The 20,811-nt window shown below is 36.0% G+C and overlaps 3 protein-coding genes across 3 annotated transcripts; all 3 read right to left on the bottom strand.

Moving 5' to 3' along the window:
- Window positions 1–2,348: 2,348 nt before the first annotated feature.
- On the bottom strand, window positions 2,349–7,683 carry LOC116135685 (chaperone protein ClpD, chloroplastic). Its single transcript, XM_031421402.1, has 12 exons — window positions 7,034–7,683; window positions 6,653–6,813; window positions 6,335–6,564; window positions 6,112–6,220; window positions 5,902–6,032; window positions 5,103–5,204; window positions 4,700–4,981; window positions 4,515–4,618; window positions 4,116–4,410; window positions 3,366–3,599; window positions 2,962–3,195; window positions 2,349–2,877 (listed from the first exon to the last, which is right to left on the bottom strand). Exons 1-12 carry the CDS (start codon window positions 7,681–7,683, stop codon window positions 2,566–2,568), a joined length of 2,844 nt encoding a protein of 947 aa, XP_031277262.1. The 3' UTR covers window positions 2,349–2,565.
- A 1,120-nt stretch (window positions 7,684–8,803) lies between these two features.
- On the bottom strand, window positions 8,804–11,141 carry LOC116135736 (pentatricopeptide repeat-containing protein At4g33990-like). The gene has a single exon (XM_031421447.1). The coding sequence runs from the start codon at window positions 11,125–11,127 to the stop codon at window positions 9,061–9,063; it is 2,067 nt and encodes a 688-aa protein (XP_031277307.1). The 5' UTR covers window positions 11,128–11,141; the 3' UTR covers window positions 8,804–9,060.
- Window positions 11,142–12,272: 1,131 nt separating this feature from the next.
- Window positions 12,273–19,820, bottom strand: LOC116135746. Its single transcript, XM_031421458.1, is given in 16 exon segments — window positions 12,273–12,771; window positions 12,773–12,829; window positions 12,831–13,054; window positions 13,305–13,318; window positions 13,321–13,356; window positions 13,359–13,389; window positions 13,667–13,795; window positions 13,896–14,002; window positions 14,077–14,128; window positions 15,183–15,293; window positions 15,419–15,585; window positions 15,923–16,150; window positions 16,532–16,850; window positions 17,569–17,713; window positions 17,827–17,961; window positions 18,356–19,820. Coding segments are annotated over 16 exon segments (3,348 nt in total). The 5' UTR covers window positions 19,729–19,820; the 3' UTR covers window positions 12,273–12,551.
- Window positions 19,821–20,811: the final 991 nt, after the last annotated feature.

Consider the following 20,811-nt stretch of genomic DNA (forward strand, 5'->3'; position numbering starts at 1 on the left):
ACACGACATCGTTTAAGGAAATCACAATCTCCATGAAATTACTAAACCTAATCAAATCCCTAACATCTTCATTCTTAAAAACTTTAGGAATCTCAAAACAAGCGACGAACAGAAGTAAGCCTCTGGCATCAATCTCACAAGCTTTACTCAAACCTCCTTCACTAAGCAGTCTCTTTCTCCATGCAATAGAATCCTTCTCGACCTCTTGTTTTATCGATTTATCAATCTCAGTGTGGCTCTCGCTCTCAGAAATCAATCTGAGGAAGAACTCTAACACAAGAACCAAAGCCTGGCAAGATGAATCATGGGAGTGTCCTTGGTGTAGGCTTTTTTACCTTGTAAAAAGAGTTGCCCCACACAATCTAACATGAGTTTCACCGGCTTCGGAGCCAATTTTAATGCCGAAGTTGAGTCTCGGCTGAAGGGTTTCAACGTCCGATAGATGCGTGACAAGGTGTTTTCTAAGGTCGCGACTACACATCATCTCACAAAGATAGTGAAGCTCAGAAGACCACGACCGTCAAGTCAGATTGACATTCTTAGTCGGCATTTCGGTTGTGGTTTGAGTATCAGATGGTGATAGAATTTGAGGTTGAAGCGACATTGATAAGAATCCAGCAAAGCCCAACAAAAACCTTCATGGAAACCAAGTGAAGCCTATTGAAGAAATTACTCAAGAAGGTGAGATTATTTCGGCCCAAGGAAAATGCATAGTGGAAGGCAAGAGCAAGGACTCGGCCCAAGGAGATATTATGGCTCAAAATTTGGCCCAAGTAAGTAAAGCCATTCATCATGAGCCTAAGTGGCCCAAAATGGATTTTGACTATTTGGGTTCAATGCCTTTAATTGGATGTAGCTTGATTACTTGGGAAATTTCCCACCAAAAGTAGTTCAAGTATTCAAACTTTGTTGGGAGAATCAAGGAAAGCATATGGGAGCATTAAATGCTAGAGACAAGGGAACACATGGGTGGCTACAAGCATTACCCAATTTGGCAAAAACTAGGTTATAAGGTTTGGGCGATTCCATGTCCTTACCACTTAGGGAAAGTTTAAGAATCTTGTGTTTTAGCTAATCAATGCATGCATTTTTTTATTTTTTGTTTCTCCCATGTTGGAACCCGTGTATGACCAATTCAAATATTAGTCAATTTTCTTCTATATGGCTTAGATTCACTAGGAGTTAGTGCCACTTGTACACCCAAGATTAAATGAAGTTAGGGCAACTTTTGCAACTTTTTGTAAGGCCATTATATAAGGCCAGCTTCTCCTATTGTAAGGTAGTCTTTGGATGAATGAAATTAGTAGTTCTAGTGAGAGCTCATATTAACCTTTATCCAATCTTGCCGAAACGGTTGGTGTGGTTTATCGTTGGCTGGTGGTGATCCTTTAGGCCTTGGAATCATTTTGGCAACCTTGTTTTTCTTTGTTTTAAGTGTTATTTTTGTTGTTGAGTGCAAACACTAGAGTTGGTTTTAAATTGCAAGCTCGATTCCTTGTCAACCAATCTGAGTTCTTCAAGTGTAAAACTCCATCAACTCACTTTATTCACTTACAAATGTATCAGACATCATTTCTGTAAGGCGTTGTAATTGATCCGCATTTTAGTGTGATGGTGAGGTATCATGGCAGAATTTAGCGTCGATTGTGCTTTGGATGGAATCGAGGTGGTTTTGTAAGTCTTGGCATCGGGGCTTGAAGACTTGTACGACAACAGCCAAGTTGCAAAGTTCGTTGATGGATTTTAGAAATTCATGTGCGTTTTATTGCGCCATTGCCATACCGAAACTTAAGATTTTTTAATTGAGTAATACTAGCCTTACAAAGAGACATACAAATAGACAAATTCAACCCTTAAAATTCATGATTCTCTCTCTCTCTCTCTCTCTCTCTCTCTCTCTCTCTTTCCCTTCTTTTAAGGGTTAGATTTGTCTCTTTGTATGCTTCTTTGTATGCCTCTTTGTAAAGCTAGTAATACTCTTTTGAATTTTGGGGTTATTATTGGCATTGCCTCTCGAATTCGAAATTTAAATTTAAACGGGAAAATTTCTTACATTTTAGGATAGATGAGATGGGAGAGTATCTCATTTGTTCTGTATAATTTATTAAATGACATTATGGTATTATATACATTTTTTTAATTTAATTATTATTATAACTGATTACAAATTAATTTATGGGTAATCCTGTATGACAACTCTTAAGTCTTAAGAACACAAAAATATGAAATTTTAATTATATTAATATATATATAACATATCTAATGAAAAAAGTAACATTAACAAAATTAAGCAGCGCAGTTGTAGAGATTAGAGTCTAGAGAATAGATAGACTAGGGTAACAATGCAGTGGCGGAAATGTTCACTGATTTTATTCCAAGAATTGTGCCTATATATTGTTTATGACTTTATTCATTGAATTGAATATCTAAATGTATTAGCTCAATGCTGGAAATACATATAAGCTTCAATTATATACAGCTTTAAATTAAATTAATGAGATCACCTCAACTACAAATAAAACTGCCCACATTAATTATATACACCTATAAAAATACGTCAACTAACTAGAAGATGGATGTTCTATCAGACAATTTCGTACTTTTATCTGATCGATTTGCCACGAATGGATTCCCAGAAGCATCCAAATCAACAATGGCAGTGTCACCTGGTTTGTAATCTCCTGTAAGTACTGCTTCACTTACAAGATCTTCGATTATGGACGTTACTGCCCTCCGAAGAGGGCGGGCACCGTAAGCCTTGTCATAACCTTGTTGGCATACCAGGTCTTTAACTGACTCAGATACCTCCAGCCCAATCCCCAGAGATATAAGCCTTTCCTTCACTTCTTGCAGCATCATATTTAAGATCTCAAGCATCTGAAAAACAAACACACTTTTGTGATTCACCACTTTAAGTGTAAACATCATTGATAGAAAAAGATGAAACTGAAGGTGACAAACCTGATCTTTCTTAAGCGGCTGAAAGACAACCACTTCATCTATCCTATTGAGTAACTCGGGACGAAAATATGTCTTGAGTTCCTCCATTACCAGTGCTTTCATTCCAGCATATGTGCTTGACTCATCATCTTCAAGCAAGAAACCAATGGACCCGCGTCTACCCTTTGCAATTGCAGTAGAGCCGACATTTGAGGTCATCACTATCAATGCATTCTTGAACGATACTCTCCGACCCTGTCAAATCCGTTCTTTACATCAGACTAAACAATTAATTAATTCCAACTAAGGAGAAAATTTATTTATAAAAGGTTTGTTTTTTAGTTGTAATCATATTTTTCCCTCTTTAGATAGGAAAACGTTTTGTATTTTCCGATACCATTGCAATAAAAGAAAAAGGCAAAAACCTGAGAATCTGTTAGGTGGCCATCCTCAAACAATTGGAGAAGGATGTTGAATATATCTGGGTGGGCTTTCTCTATTTCATCTAGCAATAACACTGTAAAAGGCCGTCTTCGAATAGCTTCTGTAAGCATACCTCCCTCCTCATACCCAACATAACCCGGAGGTGATCCTATCAATTTACTCACAGTATGTCTCTCCATATATTCACTCATGTCCAATCTTAGCATGCATGCCTCCTGAAATAATAATGTCAAAGGCAAAGCAAAAAAAAAAAAAAAAAAAAATCATTTCAATGAAAGTGGGAAAAAAGAAGATTGCTCAGAACAACACTTAGTCATCAGTTAAAAAGATACAGAAACCTACAATTTATATACCAAATTATTAATAATGATTATAAAATCAGTGCTGAAATCTCTCGAAATTCTCATTTGTTGTGTACATAATTTGTCTCAGCCATTATTATTTCTATACTTCATTATTCTATGAGATGTTTACAATAATTAACAGCCCCGTATAGATATTATGAATAACTGAATGCAATTATATAATTGTTTCCCCTATTTGCCTCTATATTCACAACTCTAATCAAGCATGACTTTTCAAGTATCATTCGTACTTCGAATTGGCAACAGAGAAAATAGAAGATTGGTCACCCCATTTTAGTAGATCAGATTCAACACATACAATGTGAAGTGGACTGACGTTTTTTCTAGAATTTGAAGGGGGAAATATGATTATTGCATGAACCTTACCGAACCAAAATAACTAGCTGCCAAAGCTTTTGTTAACTCAGTTTTGCCTACCCCAGTTGGGCCACAAAAGAGCATTGCAGCAATGGGTCTGTCTGGATCCTTCAGGCCAACTCGAGATCTCTTAACAGCTCGAGAAATTGCAGCAACAGCCTCATCTTGACCAACAACTCGTTTTTTGAGCTCCTCATCAAGACCCAGTAGAACCATTCTTTCATCAGCTGTGAGCTGCTGAACTGGGATCCCAGACCAAAGCGAAGTAACTGCTGCAATATCATCAGGTCCCACCACTGTAGGTCTGAAAGAGTTACAACAAGAGAGCTAGAATCAAACTGAGGCCCAGAGGACTGCAGGTCTACTGGTTACAATCTTCATAAATATTTTTTCAGACAAAAATCATACTCATCAGCTTCTGAAGTGGAAGGCAAAGGGGAATCTACAACAATTTCATCAGTATCATCCATGCCAGTGGCACAATCATCATATTTTAGCCTACTTGACTGGACCTGCTTATAGTAAAAATATGAAACCGTGGTTATTAGCAGATCATGACATGTAGTAGATTAAAAAGGGGGCAATATCGTTACCACTTCATGCATGGCCTGAACAGTACGGATTTCTTGCCAATAATCGTCAGGTGGCTTTGAAAGTATACCAGTTTGCTGGTCTTTTTTCCTCTTAAATGACTCAATATGAGCTCTACTTCCAGCCTCATCAATGAGATCAATGGCTTTATCAGGAAGATATCTATCAGAAATATATCTCGCTGACAAGTGCACAGCAGCATTTATTGCTTCAAGTGTGAATCTGCAGTTGTGATGGGCCTCATATTTCTCACGCAGACCCAACAGTATCTTTATTGCATCCTCCTAAAATATTTACACACAATATGCAAATAAGAATAAGGGATTAACAATAAAAAAATGAAAAAAATAAATAAATAACTGATATATTTCATAAAGATGTATAAAAATAAATATTGAAAACTACCTGATTTGGTTCATTAATCAACACCGGCTGAAATCTTCGTGCTAATGCTTTATCCTTTTCGAATTGGGTCCTGTATTCATCTAGAGTAGTGGATGCAATACACTGCAGGCAATGGAATGTTAATGTACCAAGAATACAGCATAAAACTAATGAATGCATCAATTGTATGAGTAAACAAGCAGAGTTGTTAAAAAACACAAATATCACCCTTAACACAATAGGATCAATCAGACCTCCAAACAGCACTCAAAATTTAGTAAGTAAGATGGAAGAAAACCACTGTCACAACGCATAACAACTTTCAAGAACAAAACAGGGACTTTATCAGAGAACAGAAATGTTTATTGGAAAAAACAAGGGCAGTCAGATTCCTTTTCCCAGGAGGTATGGAACTTGATTTTAGAGCCTTCAAACAGAGCAATCTTTTATCTTGTACTTAGGAGCATTACCACAAGTCAAAGGGAGAACAAGAAAAGTTGCTAGATGGAGGTCATTCTATAGACTCAACTCAACATGGCCTCAATTCCAGCAAGGCAACAACTCCAGGTTGATTACATACATCTGTTTTTCCAGTAAACTTCAGCTATCTAATCCTAGGCAGTCATATCTTAATTGCATCGACCTACAAACTCTTCGGCCTTATTATTTCTAATAATGGCACTTACTCTAGGCAAGTGGAGATATATACTAAATTCGTCACAGCCTGCTTCAAGTAAATAGGATGGTCATACATGAGGTATTCCAGTGTCATTTATATGATCACATAAGAGCAAAACGCAATTAAAGGTAAAACAATCACCTGTAATTCACCCCTCCCAAGTGATGGCTTTAACAGATTAGCAATGTCAAGTCCAGTTCCCTTGTTCCCTTTTCCAACTGTTCCAGAACCAACGAGTGTATGGACTTCATCAATAAAAAGAATGACATCACCTGCAATGCAACCATATCAAAGACTGAGCAGGAAAAGGAATCGGTTCCAGATTACAAAGGTAGCAACAAAATGTATCACCTGATTTTTGTATTTCGCTTATTAATTTAGTGACACGTGCCTCTAATTCACCCCTCTCTTTTGCACCAGCCATCAGTAATCCTATATCCAAGGACATTATTTGTTTTGTCTGTAGATCGAATGAAAGAGCTGATGAAATTTATAAAATACATCCCAAGAAACACAACCATTTTGATTGAAACTGGGTGAGAATACAAATACAAACTCGCATGAAAATACACACCAAGAGAAATGGCGGAACTTCTGCCTGTGTAATACGAATTGCTAATCCTTCAGCAATGGCCGTTTTTCCAACCCCACTTTCACCAAGAAGAATGGGGTTATTTTTGGTTCTACGGCAAAGAATCTGAACAATTCTCTGAACTTCTGTCTCTCGGCCAACGACGGGATCAATTAATCCTTCACTAGCACGAGCTGTAAGGTCCACACAGAACTGATCTAGTGCACTTTTCCCTAACAAAGAAATTCCAATCACAAAACATTACTCTCCATTCTTGTAATTAAGAAACTAAAGACATAAATAAAAAAATTCAATTTCTACCTCTTGTTTTCTCGAAGGTCCTTAAACCAGCAGCTTTTCCAGAAGGCGGCTTTTCATGCATCCCTTTGGATGCCAAAGATGGTTCTCTACCTTCTTTGGCAAGCTCCCCTTGAAGCCTAGAGACTGCCACATCTGCCAAGTGATTTACACTTACTCCTAGCCTAAAATCACACCAACAGAAGTTCACAAATTATTAGTAATGCAACATATGCTCAATGACTTAGCATACATTGGATCATTATGAGACATAATTTAATATCTAAAAAACAAATTCTTTTTCAGACTCAAGCACTTTGTGTTAAATTTATTTCTTTCTTTACAAGATAATCAATCCAAAATCATTCTAGCACATTAAAAAAAAAAAAAAAAAAAAAAATGCACCTCTTGAGGACCCGACTGGCACTGCCATCATCAACAGTGAACAAACCAAGAGCAATATGTTCAGGGGCAATGAAATTGTGACCTCTGGTTCTCGAATACTCCACTGCAGCCTCAAAAACACGTTTGGTACTAATAGAAAACGGCATATTCGTAGTTGAAGAAAATTTACCAACAGACACAGCTCCTCCTTGAGCATCCGTCCCTTGCCCACTATGCCAAATGGCCCGTACAGCTTCTCGAGCTGCGTCAATGCTAATTCCGGATTCAAGGAACCCACGAGGGTGGCGATCTTCAACTATCAGACCCAGCAACAAATGCTGAGTAAACACCATGTCTTTGCCTAATGATTTAGCTTCTCTTTGAGAAAAAATCACAGCTTTGACCGCCCGTTCCGTGAACCGCTCAAACACAGAAGAAATTGGAGCAATTTTCTTTCGCTTTCTAGAGGAGAAATGATTACTACTATTGGAGTGAAGAAACACGTGGGTATTATTATGTGAAATTATAGAAATATTAAAAAAAGAAGAGACAGGATTTACAGATTGTAAGGGAAGAAGATGATGACGAGGCGGAAGGCGTGAGGAGGAGGGGTGGTGGGTGAATAGGCATCGAGAGTGAATGGAGAGAGGCGAACAAGTTGACACCTCCATGAGAAATCGGTTTCCCTTTGTTCCAAATTCGATTTCGTTGCTTTAGTGTTATAAGTAGTTTGATTACAAGAGAAAAAGGAAAGTAAATGAGACTTTTCTTGTGGAAAAGAAAGAGAGAACGGAAGGAAGCAAAGAAGAAGAAGGAAGGAATAGAGTGTGAAGGCACGTTTTTAACATTAATCAATGAGAGGGGTGGGTGGCTTCAATTATGTGCCAAAAAGTCTACTTTAAATTGACATGAAAAGCAGCCCAAGAAGTCTGAAATCACAAGCATAAGACCCGCACGGCAAATGGAACTCAAACAAAGTATCTTTTCATGTTAAAGACTGCAAATTCTGAACCACTTTTCCGGATCAAGTTAAACTCAACCCCCTTCTTTGTCCCGTCGGCTTATTTTTCAGAGGGCCTTACAAAAGACAAAAATTACCAGGTCACAACGTTGCTTTTTCTCAATTGTACTTCTAAATCTTCCCCGGAACATGTGCTGGGTTGGTTGACGACCCAAAATCATTTAAGAGAAAAATAAAATAATGATCCACGTTTTTTCATATGTAAAATGTATTAGTCATGAAAAATTACAATATTTAACTTGTTTTAATTTTGTAATATTATCGGTCTATTTGTGAAAAATATATTGATATATAAATCTTATCGCCTGATTTTGAAAGGTCAATAACAAATTGAATATCAAATAAGTCTTTATATCCAGAATTGTTCACTTCTTTTGTTTGTTGAAGTGTTCTGCGATTGAGGTTAATTAACACTGTAAAAGCAAGATGAATTTCTGGGCAATCGAGTTTGTGGATTGTTTAGGTTTGTATAGTATTTAATAGACCTCAAAGATTAGTTGAGACCAGACATAAAAGAAAAAAAAAAATTATAGATAAGATTTTAAATGACATTTTGCTCCTCTAATTTCTTATTAATTTATTCATTTTATATTCACAGAATCTTAAGTTGTTGAAATGACAACATGGATACATTTATTTAAAGCAGCATTTAATATAAGTTCATTAAGTCCTTATCAAGATATTCAAATGCATAATAAATAGTTCAATTCAACAAATCATTTAATAGTTTGCGAATCATGACAAAAAAAAAAAGAAAAAGGTAGCTCTGTTTCTATAAACAACTAATCTCACATTGCTTCTCATCGTCTACTTCTCACTACACAAAATTAACACTAACCACAAAAATCTGCTCTTGATGATGCTGATGGATCAAGAGGAGCTTATTGCATAGGATACTACCAATATAAGTTCTAACCTTTTATACTGTGAGTAGTTGCAGTTTCATGCTTTGTTTTTAAAGAATTTGTATTGGATTGATATTATGTTTTGGAAAGTTACAAATCTGGCGTTGATTTAGAACCATTGCTTACCAATAATCCTTGCATGAACAGGTGCCATCTTTAAAATGATGAAACCTATTTGCATCTCTAACAATAATCTTCCGTCCGTAAATATAAGAGATCAACTTGAAAGCTGAGTGGCAATCATTGCAAACACGGAGATTCTTTGTCACCCGAATTGCCATTTCTGGTTCCATCTTCATAATGCCAAAAGCAACAGCCAGCTTCTCACTGTGATAATTCAGCGTGTGCTCCTTGTCTTCCTCTTCCACGTCGTGTAGAACACAAGATAAGTCCGGTACATATCCTGCCATCTTCATCTCAACTGCCAAGCTCTCTACTTTCTTATAAACTTCTTCCCAGTATGGATTTACTTGGTCAGCTGTGTGGAAGCCATGAATCTCTTTACCAATCTCAATCACGCTGAAAGCTGCAGCTTTCTTCAATCCCTTATTCTTCATATCTTGTCTCAGCTTCCCTACTTCTTGCCATTTGTTTGATGCAGCATATATATTTGACATCAGCACATAGTATCCAGCATGTTCTGGCTCAAGCTGGAATAAATTATTGGCTGCAATTTGTCCTAATTTAGTATCACCATGGATTTTACAAGCCAAAAGCAACGCACCCCACACACTATCATTTGGTGATGATGGCATCTGTTTAATTATGTCGAAAGCTGCATACAAAAGCCCTGCTCGGCCCAGCATATCAACCATGCAAGCATAGTGTTTCACCTCTGTTTTCATAGATAGCTTTGTCATATCTGCAAAACACTTTCTACCTTCATCAATTAGGCCCGCATGACTACAGGCAGAAAGAACGGAAGTGAAAGTGATGTGGTTTGGCTCAACCCCTTCCTCTTGCATCTGTGTGAAAAGTTCTAAAGCCTTTTCCCCTTGTCCATGCATTCCATACCCAGAGATCAGTACGTTCCATGAGCTAACATTTCGTTCACTTGGATGGATATCGTTGAAGATACTTTCAGCTGTATCTAAATCTCCACACTTGGCATACATATCCATTAATGCACTCCAAAGAGTCACATCAATTTTCGTATTACTATTGATGATAAACTCATGAAGTTTCCTCCCGAGGTGACGGGAACCCAAATAAGCACAGGCAGACACCAAAATCAAAGCTGTCACCGGATTAGGTTTACACCCAGAATCTTGCATCTCATCAAAAAGCAACAAAGCTTCACTGGCTTGACCGTTTTCAGTATATCCAGAAAGCATAGAATTCCACGAGATACCATCTCTTTCCTCCATCCGATCAAAAACCATACGCGCTTTTTTAACATTCCCACATTTAGCATACATAGCAACAATTGAATTCCCAACACATAAATCCTCAAGAAATGCATTACACAAGGCATAGCCATGAACTGCTTGAGCCTTCATGGCATCTCCCAACTGACCAACAGCTGAGGCAACACTCACTACAGTAACTGAATCCGCCATAATACTGTCTTGCTGCATCTTTTGGAACAAAACAAGGGCTTCTTTAGGTTTCTCTGCTTGTTCATAGGCCGTAATCATCGAAGTCCATGAAACCGAATCTCTCATTAGCATTTTATCAAAAACTTTGCAACCATCATCAGTTTGACCACATTTTGCATACATGTCCACCAAAGCAGCCTCCACATATAAATCCGAATGGAACCCAGCTCTTATAACATCTCCATGAACAACTTTCCCTTCAAGAATCAGCGATTTTGAAGCGCACACTTTGAATACAAAGGGGAAGGTAAAATTGTTGGCTGAAATGCCACTTCTACGCATTAGAGAATACAACTCCAGCGTTTCAGCACAGTGGCCATTAGTAGCATAGGCACGAATCATAGTATTCCAAAGAAAAGAATTTGGTTTATCATTGTGTATAGTATTGAAAAGAGACCGAGCATTATCGGGTTCTTTATATTTGGCGTATTTGATGATTAATTGAGCACCCAAATGAGGGTTTTGGAAGATGAAGCCCGAGGTGGTGAGAGAAGAGTGTATCTGTTTGAGAGGGGCCAAGACATTACAGTACTTTAGGAGTTGATCGTAAAAGGTCTCGGTCGAATCAAGAAACGATACCAGACGTTGCATCCCTTTTACATGATTTATTTTGTCTTCTTGAGACCATCTCCAACCCATTGCACCAAATTGGTGCAAAATTTGGTGCAAAACACTATTCCATCTCCAACCCATAACACCAAATATTGCATTAAAAAGAATATTTTAGAATATTCTTTAAAATATTCTTTTTTTTTCTTTATTGTAATAATCAACAATTAATCTATTTCACTCATTATTTTTGTATATATTAATTAAATATTAGGAATGATATTTTTTTAAATAATAATTATTTTGAAAATTATACTAATTAATAGAATTAAGCATATTTAATCAAATAAACATTACATTTAATATAAAAAAACATTACATCTAATATAAATGATACAAAAAAAAAAAAAAACAACACAAGGTAAAATTTCATATTGATAGTAATTATTTTCCAAATTAGTATGTTCTTCCCACGTGAGTTTTTTCAAAATGAGCAATTAAGAATTATGCAAAAAAGAACTCAACAACAAGGTCAAGGATCTCAAAATAACTCAAATTCTTCATATTTTGATATCTTACTGGATCCGGAACTAATCTACCGAATACTAAATTGTTATTTTAGTTTATGTTGTATTTTCTTTAATTTTAGTTTTTAAATTAGTGTTATTTTTATTTTTAGTTATTGTAGTTTAATTTTGCATTGAATAAAGTTCTATTTTTAATTTGTCATCATTTTTTAATTATATCATTATTATAAATTTATTATTATAAATAATAATCAAATTAAATTAAATACAAATATCAAATTTGGGATGATTTTTGGTGTAAAATTTAATACTCAAATTTGGTATGATTTTTGGTGTAAAATTTAATACTCATTAATTAAACAAAATTAAAAAAAACAAAAAAATCAAAATTAAAAAAAATATATTTTTTTTTATTGTGCTACAGTACTGCGCCATTTTTGGCGCGGCCCTGTAGCACTGCGCCAAAATGGCGCAGTGTTTGGCGTGGGTTGAGTACCAACCCACGCCAAATGGGTGTTTTTTGCGCCAATTTGGCGTGGGTTGGAGATGCTCTGAGAAGCTACAATCTCTCTCGCTCATGTCCGTGCCACTCACCAGACTATATCAGTATATATATTGGTATATTTCTAGTATAAAAATGTAGTAGTGAAGAATCAGCTAATCCCAAGTGGGTAAGCACGTGCTATTAAATGTTATTTTATGATTTTTACGGTTTTACCTCATACCAAGGCTCTCTTCATTACAAGCTTCTTCATATTATTTTACATTGATCGAAACTATCAAGCTATAGACCTCATGGAAGTTATCCATTAAATGTCGTGGATTTAACACAATTAGCACAACTGTGAAGCGGGTAACACAAGGAGATCTGCAGATGACATTACTTGAATATTGCTGAATTACTGTGTAATCAAATCCCTTTCACTTCAATTATGTAGCTTAACAACTCTGTGATGAATCAACCTGACTCCATAGCATCTCAGCATAAGCCCTCCTCTCCTTTTCCTCTGCACATAATCAGTTGCTTCTACTTCCTCCTCTTCATCTGGGATCTCTTCTATCATTTCTTCTGCAGCTGCTAGTTCAGCAAGTTTTGATCTCTGTTCCTCGGTAAGTTCAGCTAGCGTCCTTCATAGCTTTACCAGTTGCTGGCCTATCTGTAGGCGTATCTTGAAGCAGGCACAACAAATGGCAACACAACATCATCCAAGTTCTGCTATCCCTTGTCTCTGTTGGGGGAAATACATATATATCCCGAGTTCATAATTACAGATGTGAAGCAAAAATTTGAGGATGAGTTAGTTTTCTCAGTCCATTTGCTTTCGTCCAGATGGACTAGAAATGTGCCTTCCCCAAGCAGCTGCGCTGAAATTATGTGATCCACAATAAACCCAACCAAAGGAAGATGCATCTATCCTAGACTGAAAGCATCTACGTGCCACCTTTTTACAGCATTCTCTTTTAGTGTTGATATAATCAAATACTAATATGTTTAAAGACAAGAGCCATGATACCCAATACTTAGTTTGGAGATAAATTACTATTTAATCCCAAGGAAAGGAAGAGATAAATTACTATTTAATCCCAAGGAAAGGAAGACATCGTGCACTGCCCCATAATTGATTAAAAACTGATGAAATTTAATTCAGTCAAGAAAAGTTTCTAACAATTCAATAGACAGTAATTCTCTACCTTGACATGCATTGATGTCCAACTCTATCATAAGGATAAGGAATTGCATCAGAATGTTTAAAGCTTCTAGTCTCTGCCATGTTTTCTGTGTAAGAACATATAAGTTGGAGAATCAGCATAGGCTACATGTATAGCTGATGAAACAAATAAACACGACAAAAGACATTTGTCCATCGTAAGGTATGGACATCTGTTCACAGTGACAAATATTCCCTCTAAATTTAAAAAAAAAAAAAAAAAAAAAAAGCTATATTTTATACACTCAATGCATATTTCATATTGTAAAATTTGAAGATAATATAATTACCATCGACATACTTAGCACTAAAATTACTATGAGCTGATCAAAGGCCATCATATACCTCAGAGAAGCAAAGAATCCGCTTTGAGGGCAAGATTCCATCACATGCATTCTTCACTCTTTCAATAGTTGGAAAAAGTATTCTAATGGATGGTCTTTTCAATTCTTGGCTTGCACTCCAGCAGCCCCACTGTAAAAAGAATAAATGAATTACTGAATCTAAAACAATCGCTTTCAACCTTCCATGCACACCTATATATATATAGGCAAATCTGGAGGGTTTCATTTACCTCTGGATCAGACTCTTCAGAGTCAAAGAATCTCAATGATTTCTTTCCAGCAGCTGCTGCAAATGCAGCTAGAAACCGAGCATTGATTGAACCAACTGATGACGAACCTTAACAAAATAAATGGTGTCAAGAATGAAAATTTGTTTTTTAGTAAATAGTTTGGAGAGCAGAAAGTACTCACCATAAATAAAATCAGATTCTTGTACATCAGGCCACCGGTATTGACCTAAAACCTTTTAGAAACAAATAATAAAAAGTAAGTACCCGATTTCCAACAAATACTTTTTTTTTCTTTTTTATAACATTTTGTGGTGCATTTTTAAGTATTTCTAATGGTTAGAAAATAATCAAATACAATAATGTAAGTGGAATGTATTAGTGTTGCAAAAAAGTATAAATTTTTATTTTAGAAAATATTATTCTTAAAATTATCTATCACCGAAGTAGTTATTGATAAACTATGATTAAGGGTGAGCATGTGTAAATGATAGAACCGGAACCGACCACATTAGGCTCCGGTTCCGGTTTTGGAAAATTAAAACCGAGAATTCTCAGGTTCGGTTTCGGTTCCTAAAGTGCTAGAACCGGAAACCGGAATCGAGGTCTGGGTACCCGAGTAGGAATCAAGACTGAATTGTAATTTTTGTAAACTATAGGGGTGTACTTGTGATTTTTGGGGGGTACTTGTGATTTCTGAAAATAATATGATCTTATTAAAATACAACATTTAGGATCAGTTCTCTTTTGTACTTCAAGCAAAATGTCAGGGTAGCTTTATCTGTCTATACCAACCAATTCCAACTAGTACATTTATCACAGCTATCCCTGTTTATACTACTCATAATCAGGTCCTACCTTTCCGTTTTGGATTGGCTACTTTATCAAAGTAAATCATAACAAATCCCGAAGAAACTAGAAATCCATTAAACCTATGTCTTGTAAAATTTTGGAATACACTTTCACTCTATATTCTTGCATCTAATAATTTGATATCCAGGATAAAACCACGTTGTTTCATAAATACAATTTGCAAGAACACATTTTCCCTGGGATTATGTCACAAAAGATGGAAATTGATTAGCAATGCATTCTGCGTGAAGCTAAAAAAAAACCCTCCACAAAGACATTCTATCAACACATGCATCAAATTCATATTTCCTATTATAAATACAAGCATAAGTTAGAAGGAATCGAGTGACTCGCATATCACAACCATCCACATTATGCCTACATATTTTGCAGTTGAACTACAGAAAGATGGAACTCTTCCAAACTACAACACAATACCTCTTGCAGTCGCCACATTCCTCTACGCCTCTGAATTGAAGCAATGAGATAGCTTAATGCAACAACATGTTGAGGTTGCATCATCTTTGATATATCTGAAAAGTGAGGTCCCTGCACCACCAATCAACATTGTATACTTTAAGTAAGCCCATTTCATATAAAAATGCAATCTTTAATAGCTGAGCTACATTATGTTTCCAGGAAAATATACTGAATAAATTGCAGAAATACCATGCCTGTGAAACATGTAGTATCAGTTGTACTTTTTTGTTGATTCCCCCTACAGCAGCAGAGAGGACATTGTCACTGGAGACGAATCCAGAGAATTTTATGAATCCAACATCCCACAAAGGAGAAACCCACTTTGCAATATTTCTAGGCAAAAAGCCAAGTTGAACACAGTCTAGAGCAAGGAATGAAACAATATAATTATTTTTGCAGCTAACAGCATGAAAAAATCACAACCACCATAACACATGCAGACATTCAGTGAAGATAAAAACAACAATGGAGGAGCATATACTCAAAAGAAAACAACCCTTACGTGAAACTAAATGAGTAAATTACGCTAATAAAAAGGATAAGAAACATTTGGGTAAGGAGAAGCAACATAAGAATACCTTAATACAACCCAAGGGAGTGCTTAAACAATATACAATCTGTACAACCACAGAAATATAGGGAAATATATTCTATATATGGAAGAAGAGAGATAAAAAGCTTAGATGCATAACATGTACCTCCCTCAGAAGACTCTTCAATATTGGGAACAAGAATGCTCACAGCATTAACATCTGCAGGTACATTGGTGTTTCGTTTTAAAACAATCTCCAACATCCCATAAGCATTGGCACAAGATTTGCCAAGAAAAGACGCCAGTTTCTTAATTTGTACACCATAAGGGTCTGCTGCATTGTGAAAAAGGTGGCTTAAACCAACCACAGATGCTTCAACTGAACCAAGAAACCCTACGCCAGATGACACTGATGCAGTGTGATTAACCTGAAAGAGAATTAAATGTGTAGTGTGAGATTTTCTTATAGCTAGGACCTTCACAGACACAACCCTAAGGCCGAGCTTAAAAGGCCTCCAGAAAATAGAAAGATGATGGACATAATTTAAATAACAATAAAATGTTAAACAAAAGATGCCAAGGGTGTAAAGTGCTTCTTCATCCTACTGAAGATTTGGGATTTGGGGAATAAAACATCAATAAAAATGAGCACATAAAGAGATAAAGCTATGAATTTTTGTACCTTTGTGTGTGCATGCATGTCTATATAGAGATTATTGTAAAGCAATCACCTATGATGAAAACATTTATCCTTAGATAGACACAGAGAGACAGCTAGTGGAGAAACTCACAGGTTTAAAGTATGTGAACTCTGGCACAGTGGGCATTCTGCAAGAATAAATTCCAGGCACTGAAGCAATTAAATGTCCTGTTGCCCCACCAAAGTCATATTTTGTCAGGTCCACAATCCAATGGGCCTGACTGGGAACATCAATCACAAGAGATGCCATAAAGCTGGCCAGCTGAGCAGCAAAATCAGATCTTGAATCTTGGTTAATTTCTTCAACAGGAGGTTGAATAAAAAGAGATAAATAATCAGTTTCCCTTCTGCGAGGGAAATCTTGCCACCATACTGTATTGGTTACATTGTTCCACTGCAAAAGTCATAACAACTGATGAGTATACAATACAAAGCATATGTAAAATCAATAACCAAACAATTGGTGTACAGCTAAATGAATAATACATGAACATTAACATAAAATGCAAGAGCACAGCAATAAAAGAGTTTAGTCTGATTAGAAGAGCTATTTTTCAAGCTTGGACACAACAGATCACTCTCATTCGAGTTTCAAGTGCAAACAAATCACATGATGGTACATGTCCATGCTATCATAGAAGCAGATATCATAAGTGCTGCAAAGACACCAGATTCCATTATGAGAGCCTTGGTTATTGAATAGCATGACCAAAGCCAAAGATTTCGTGATCAAAAGCAAAAAAAAAAAAGACACGTTTGGGAATTCGGGTGAGCCATGCACGACCTGAATTCTTGTATTTCTTTGCGCAAAACACATGTAGAAAACAAAAATCCTATCAGTTGAAAGGGAGTCCTCCAAACTTTCCCATAGGTTTATGCATATAACATTCAAACTCTACATGTTATAGCATAAACGGCATTTTTTTTTTTTTTTTTTTTTAACAAGAAATTCAAAAAAACTTATCCCATAAGTCAAGACATTGACCTTAAGAGCAGAATGGCTATTTCCCCATCAAATTATAGTGGAACTCTTGTACTGTATGCTAAATTAAATATTATGTAACATGCACCATATAAAACATGAAAAACAAGACAGTAAAGTAAGTTATCACCTGTTTTGCCACTAAATTAGCAGAAGTAATGATGACACGAACACTATCCTCTCTTTGCAAAACGAAAAATTTTGGATGGTGACAAGCAATGCCTTGTTTCTTACGGTTTTCACCAAAAGCTACAGCCTCTGGAAACGGAGGAAACCTATTACAATAATGGTTATGTTACAAAAATGTTGGTCAAATTTGAAACGATCAATATCACCACGTAAACTAGTTTTAATCTTCAAAAAATCAAAGTGTGAAAACTTCACTTACACTACAACTAAGTTTGGAAAATCTGGGTAAGGCACAGAGGTTCTTTCATCGGGGCTTGAACTCCAACATCTCCCAGTGTTGTGACATGCAACTGTCACTGGCAGGTGGCAAGGAATCTCACAATATGATAAAAACCTAACAAGACAACTATCTTAGAATTGAAAGTAGAAAATTGGGTTAAATACATGCACTCAAAACATAAGTTACACTATTTAATTTAAAAAAGCATCAAGTACAGAGGGAAAAACGTTGAAAAAAACTAAAATAAAAATAACTGATCACAATGGAAATATAAGAAATCGGGGAAAGAGAGAAACAAGAAATAGCCAGGTATTTCTCATACTGATCCTGCAATATAGGTGCAAATACAACAAGACACAGATAGTCATTACGGGAAACCATGAAATGCACTGTGCTAATCACACTATATATATATATATATATATATATATATGTACCATTTTCTGCAATGGACAATAAAATATCATGAAAGTAAAAAATAATAGTGGAAAGATAGAAGCAACTTTACCATAAAATGTCACTGGTAAATGTAGCAATAAATAGTTGAGAAATGCTTTGTACGGGATAAAGAAGTTCTGGCAGGGAAACGACATTGCAAGTGGATGAAGTGTGGTCCATTAATTCAAGACAGTTCAAGTAAAATTTCTTCCCAGGAGGCAAACAAGTATTGCCCGATTTCTTGCTCGTAATATCAAATTGAAGAGCATTATCTGTCCCTCCAGGATTCAATAACAAAGCCTTGGAAGAATTATTAGTGGCAATGGCATTCTCATAAACAATTACAATATTTTCTCTATGACATAAATTGTCATTGTGGTTACAAGGATCTAGTTGGTCATGATCTGGCTCTATTGCCTCTACTTCTTTGTCATGAAATGTAATTGCTGACTGCACTATGCTGGCCATTTTATCCGAAGGTATTTGTTCTTGCCCGGGAACTGGATTAACAATGTTCACCTCTAAGTCACCACCAACTGGAACATTACCAAACCCTGGAATAGTACTACAACCATAAGTGCCTTCCATTTGAGAATCTGAAACAGCAAACCCTAAGTGCCGAGTGCAGGATATGGGACCATGGCTATTCAATATATTTTTACACTGACTCAAAAGAAAGTTTGCTCTCCCAATAAGATCACTACATTTGAATCTTGAAAAATCACATTCCAAGTTCCCAACATCACTTGTCTGTAAAGCAAAAACCCGTTTATTCCTCTTCCCACTAGACACAGAACCTTGGGAGTACCCTGAATAGGTCATTGTTCCAAACTCAGCCTTGTTTGACCGAAAAACAACTTCCTCCTTATAAACAACCCCTAAAATTACAAACCCAATTCTCATCCCAGACCTACAAAAACCTTCATTCCCACAAACAAGCAAAACCTCATCACCAGCACTCAATTCTCTAACCATCCCCTTTTTAACCCTTACCCCATTAACAAAGACCCCATTTAACGAAACCCTAACCCTAGAAAAACCCCCAATCTCCTCCTTCTCTTCCAATAATTCATCACAATTATGTAACCTTCTATTACTAAATTCATTAACAACACAACTAAAATCAGACAGTAAAAAGGTTCCATCAAGAATATAAACCTTGCGTTTAATGCTATCAAACAAAATCTGGCAGTGTTGCTTACTGACAAGGCGGCTTTTGAACGTGAAGTCGCAATTGCGGCTGGTTCGACCGATGGTGTACGGCCGGTCGGGTTGGAGTGAGAGTGAGTGGAGAGGTGAGTCGGTGGCTGACGAAACCAAAGGAAGATTAAAACACTGTAGGCGAAGAAGTGCTGTTTTGGCAACGGTTCTTGATCGTTTCTGAGGTAAATAATTCTCTTCATGATTGTTACTGTAAAATAATAATAAATCTGAATCGTTCATAAAAATGAATAAAAAAATAAAAGTTATTTGGGTTGAAAAATGAAAGTATGAATGGATTTGTAGAGGGAAAATTGTTTCCGTTATGACTTTCCCTCCTAATTTTTTATTTAAATGGCAAGGAATAGAATAGTAGCGCCCGCATCTCTGCGTTTAATATATGTAGTTTCCTTTCAAGTTTAGTACATTGTATGGGCTCTTCTATTTACAAGGCCCATTGGATATGTTAGGCCCTAAAACCAATTGGGATTTACAGTTAAAATTATTTATTTATATCTGCAATTAAATACAGTTGATATTTGTTTAGATATCTTAATAAAAACAAAACTTATTAATTGGGGGATACTAAGGTATTACAATCAGGAAAAAGACAATTCATTTATACGGAAGATATAATAATTTTAATTTACTAACAATTAATTAAGAAAATAATATATTGGTGTTGTTGTTGGTGCACCTTCACCTTCCTACCACTAAACCTTGATTGGCCCCATTTACTCGTCAATGCATATGGATTCTATTTGGATTATCACAAGTACAAAAAGGGGGATCTCATTTTCAAATTGGTTAGACTTAATACAACGCGTTTTAAAAATGGTCAAAATTTAGGTTTTTTTTTGTTTTTATACACTTATTTAAGCTACAACGCCCACTGTTGCCAGCTATATGCAAACCATATACAAACACAAATAACAAAATCTACCATCACACAGAGTTTGAGTTTGTATTCAAGTGAATCATGGATGGTAAAATCCATCACCACTACTTGCCCCTGGACTATATATTAAGTGGCAGAAATCTTCCTTCCTACTTTCTTATGTCCAAAGTCAACAGTGGGAACTTCACTTCACCAACCACCATTACTAACTAATTAGCATTTCAATTTATTAAATATAATTATTCCTTAATCTCATAATGCTAAAGCGTTACGTATCATCAAATACATATTCCATTATATATCCGGATAAAAATTTAGCCAATTATTATGTCCAAGTCCAACAACATACCTGTGATTGTGATTTTGTATAATATTTTTATTCTGTTAGTCGTTAGATAATGAAAACCACTACTTCAATTTGCAATTAT

This window comes from Pistacia vera, unplaced genomic scaffold (genome assembly GCF_008641045.1).
Source record: "Pistacia vera cultivar Batoury unplaced genomic scaffold, PisVer_v2 Contig302, whole genome shotgun sequence".
NCBI classification, from domain to species: Eukaryota; Viridiplantae; Streptophyta; class Magnoliopsida; order Sapindales; family Anacardiaceae; genus Pistacia; species Pistacia vera.

Bases quoted from the DNA above. Each gene is read 5' to 3' on its own strand.
- LOC116135685 (XM_031421402.1), bottom strand. From the start codon at position 7,683: ATGGAGGTGTCAACTTGTTCGCCTCTCTCCATTCACTCTCGATGCCTA. The intron at 6,814-7,033 runs GTGCATTTTTTT...GTGTGATTTTAG, and splicing joins GCCAGTCGGGTCCTCAAGAG to GCTAGGAGTAAGTGTAAATC. The intron at 6,033-6,111 runs GTGATACATTTT...GTTGCATTGCAG, and splicing joins AAGCGAAATACAAAAATCAG to GTGATGTCATTCTTTTTATT.
- LOC116135736 (XM_031421447.1), bottom strand. From the start codon at position 11,127: ATGCAACGTCTGGTATCGTTTCTTGATTCGACCGAGACCTTTTACGAT.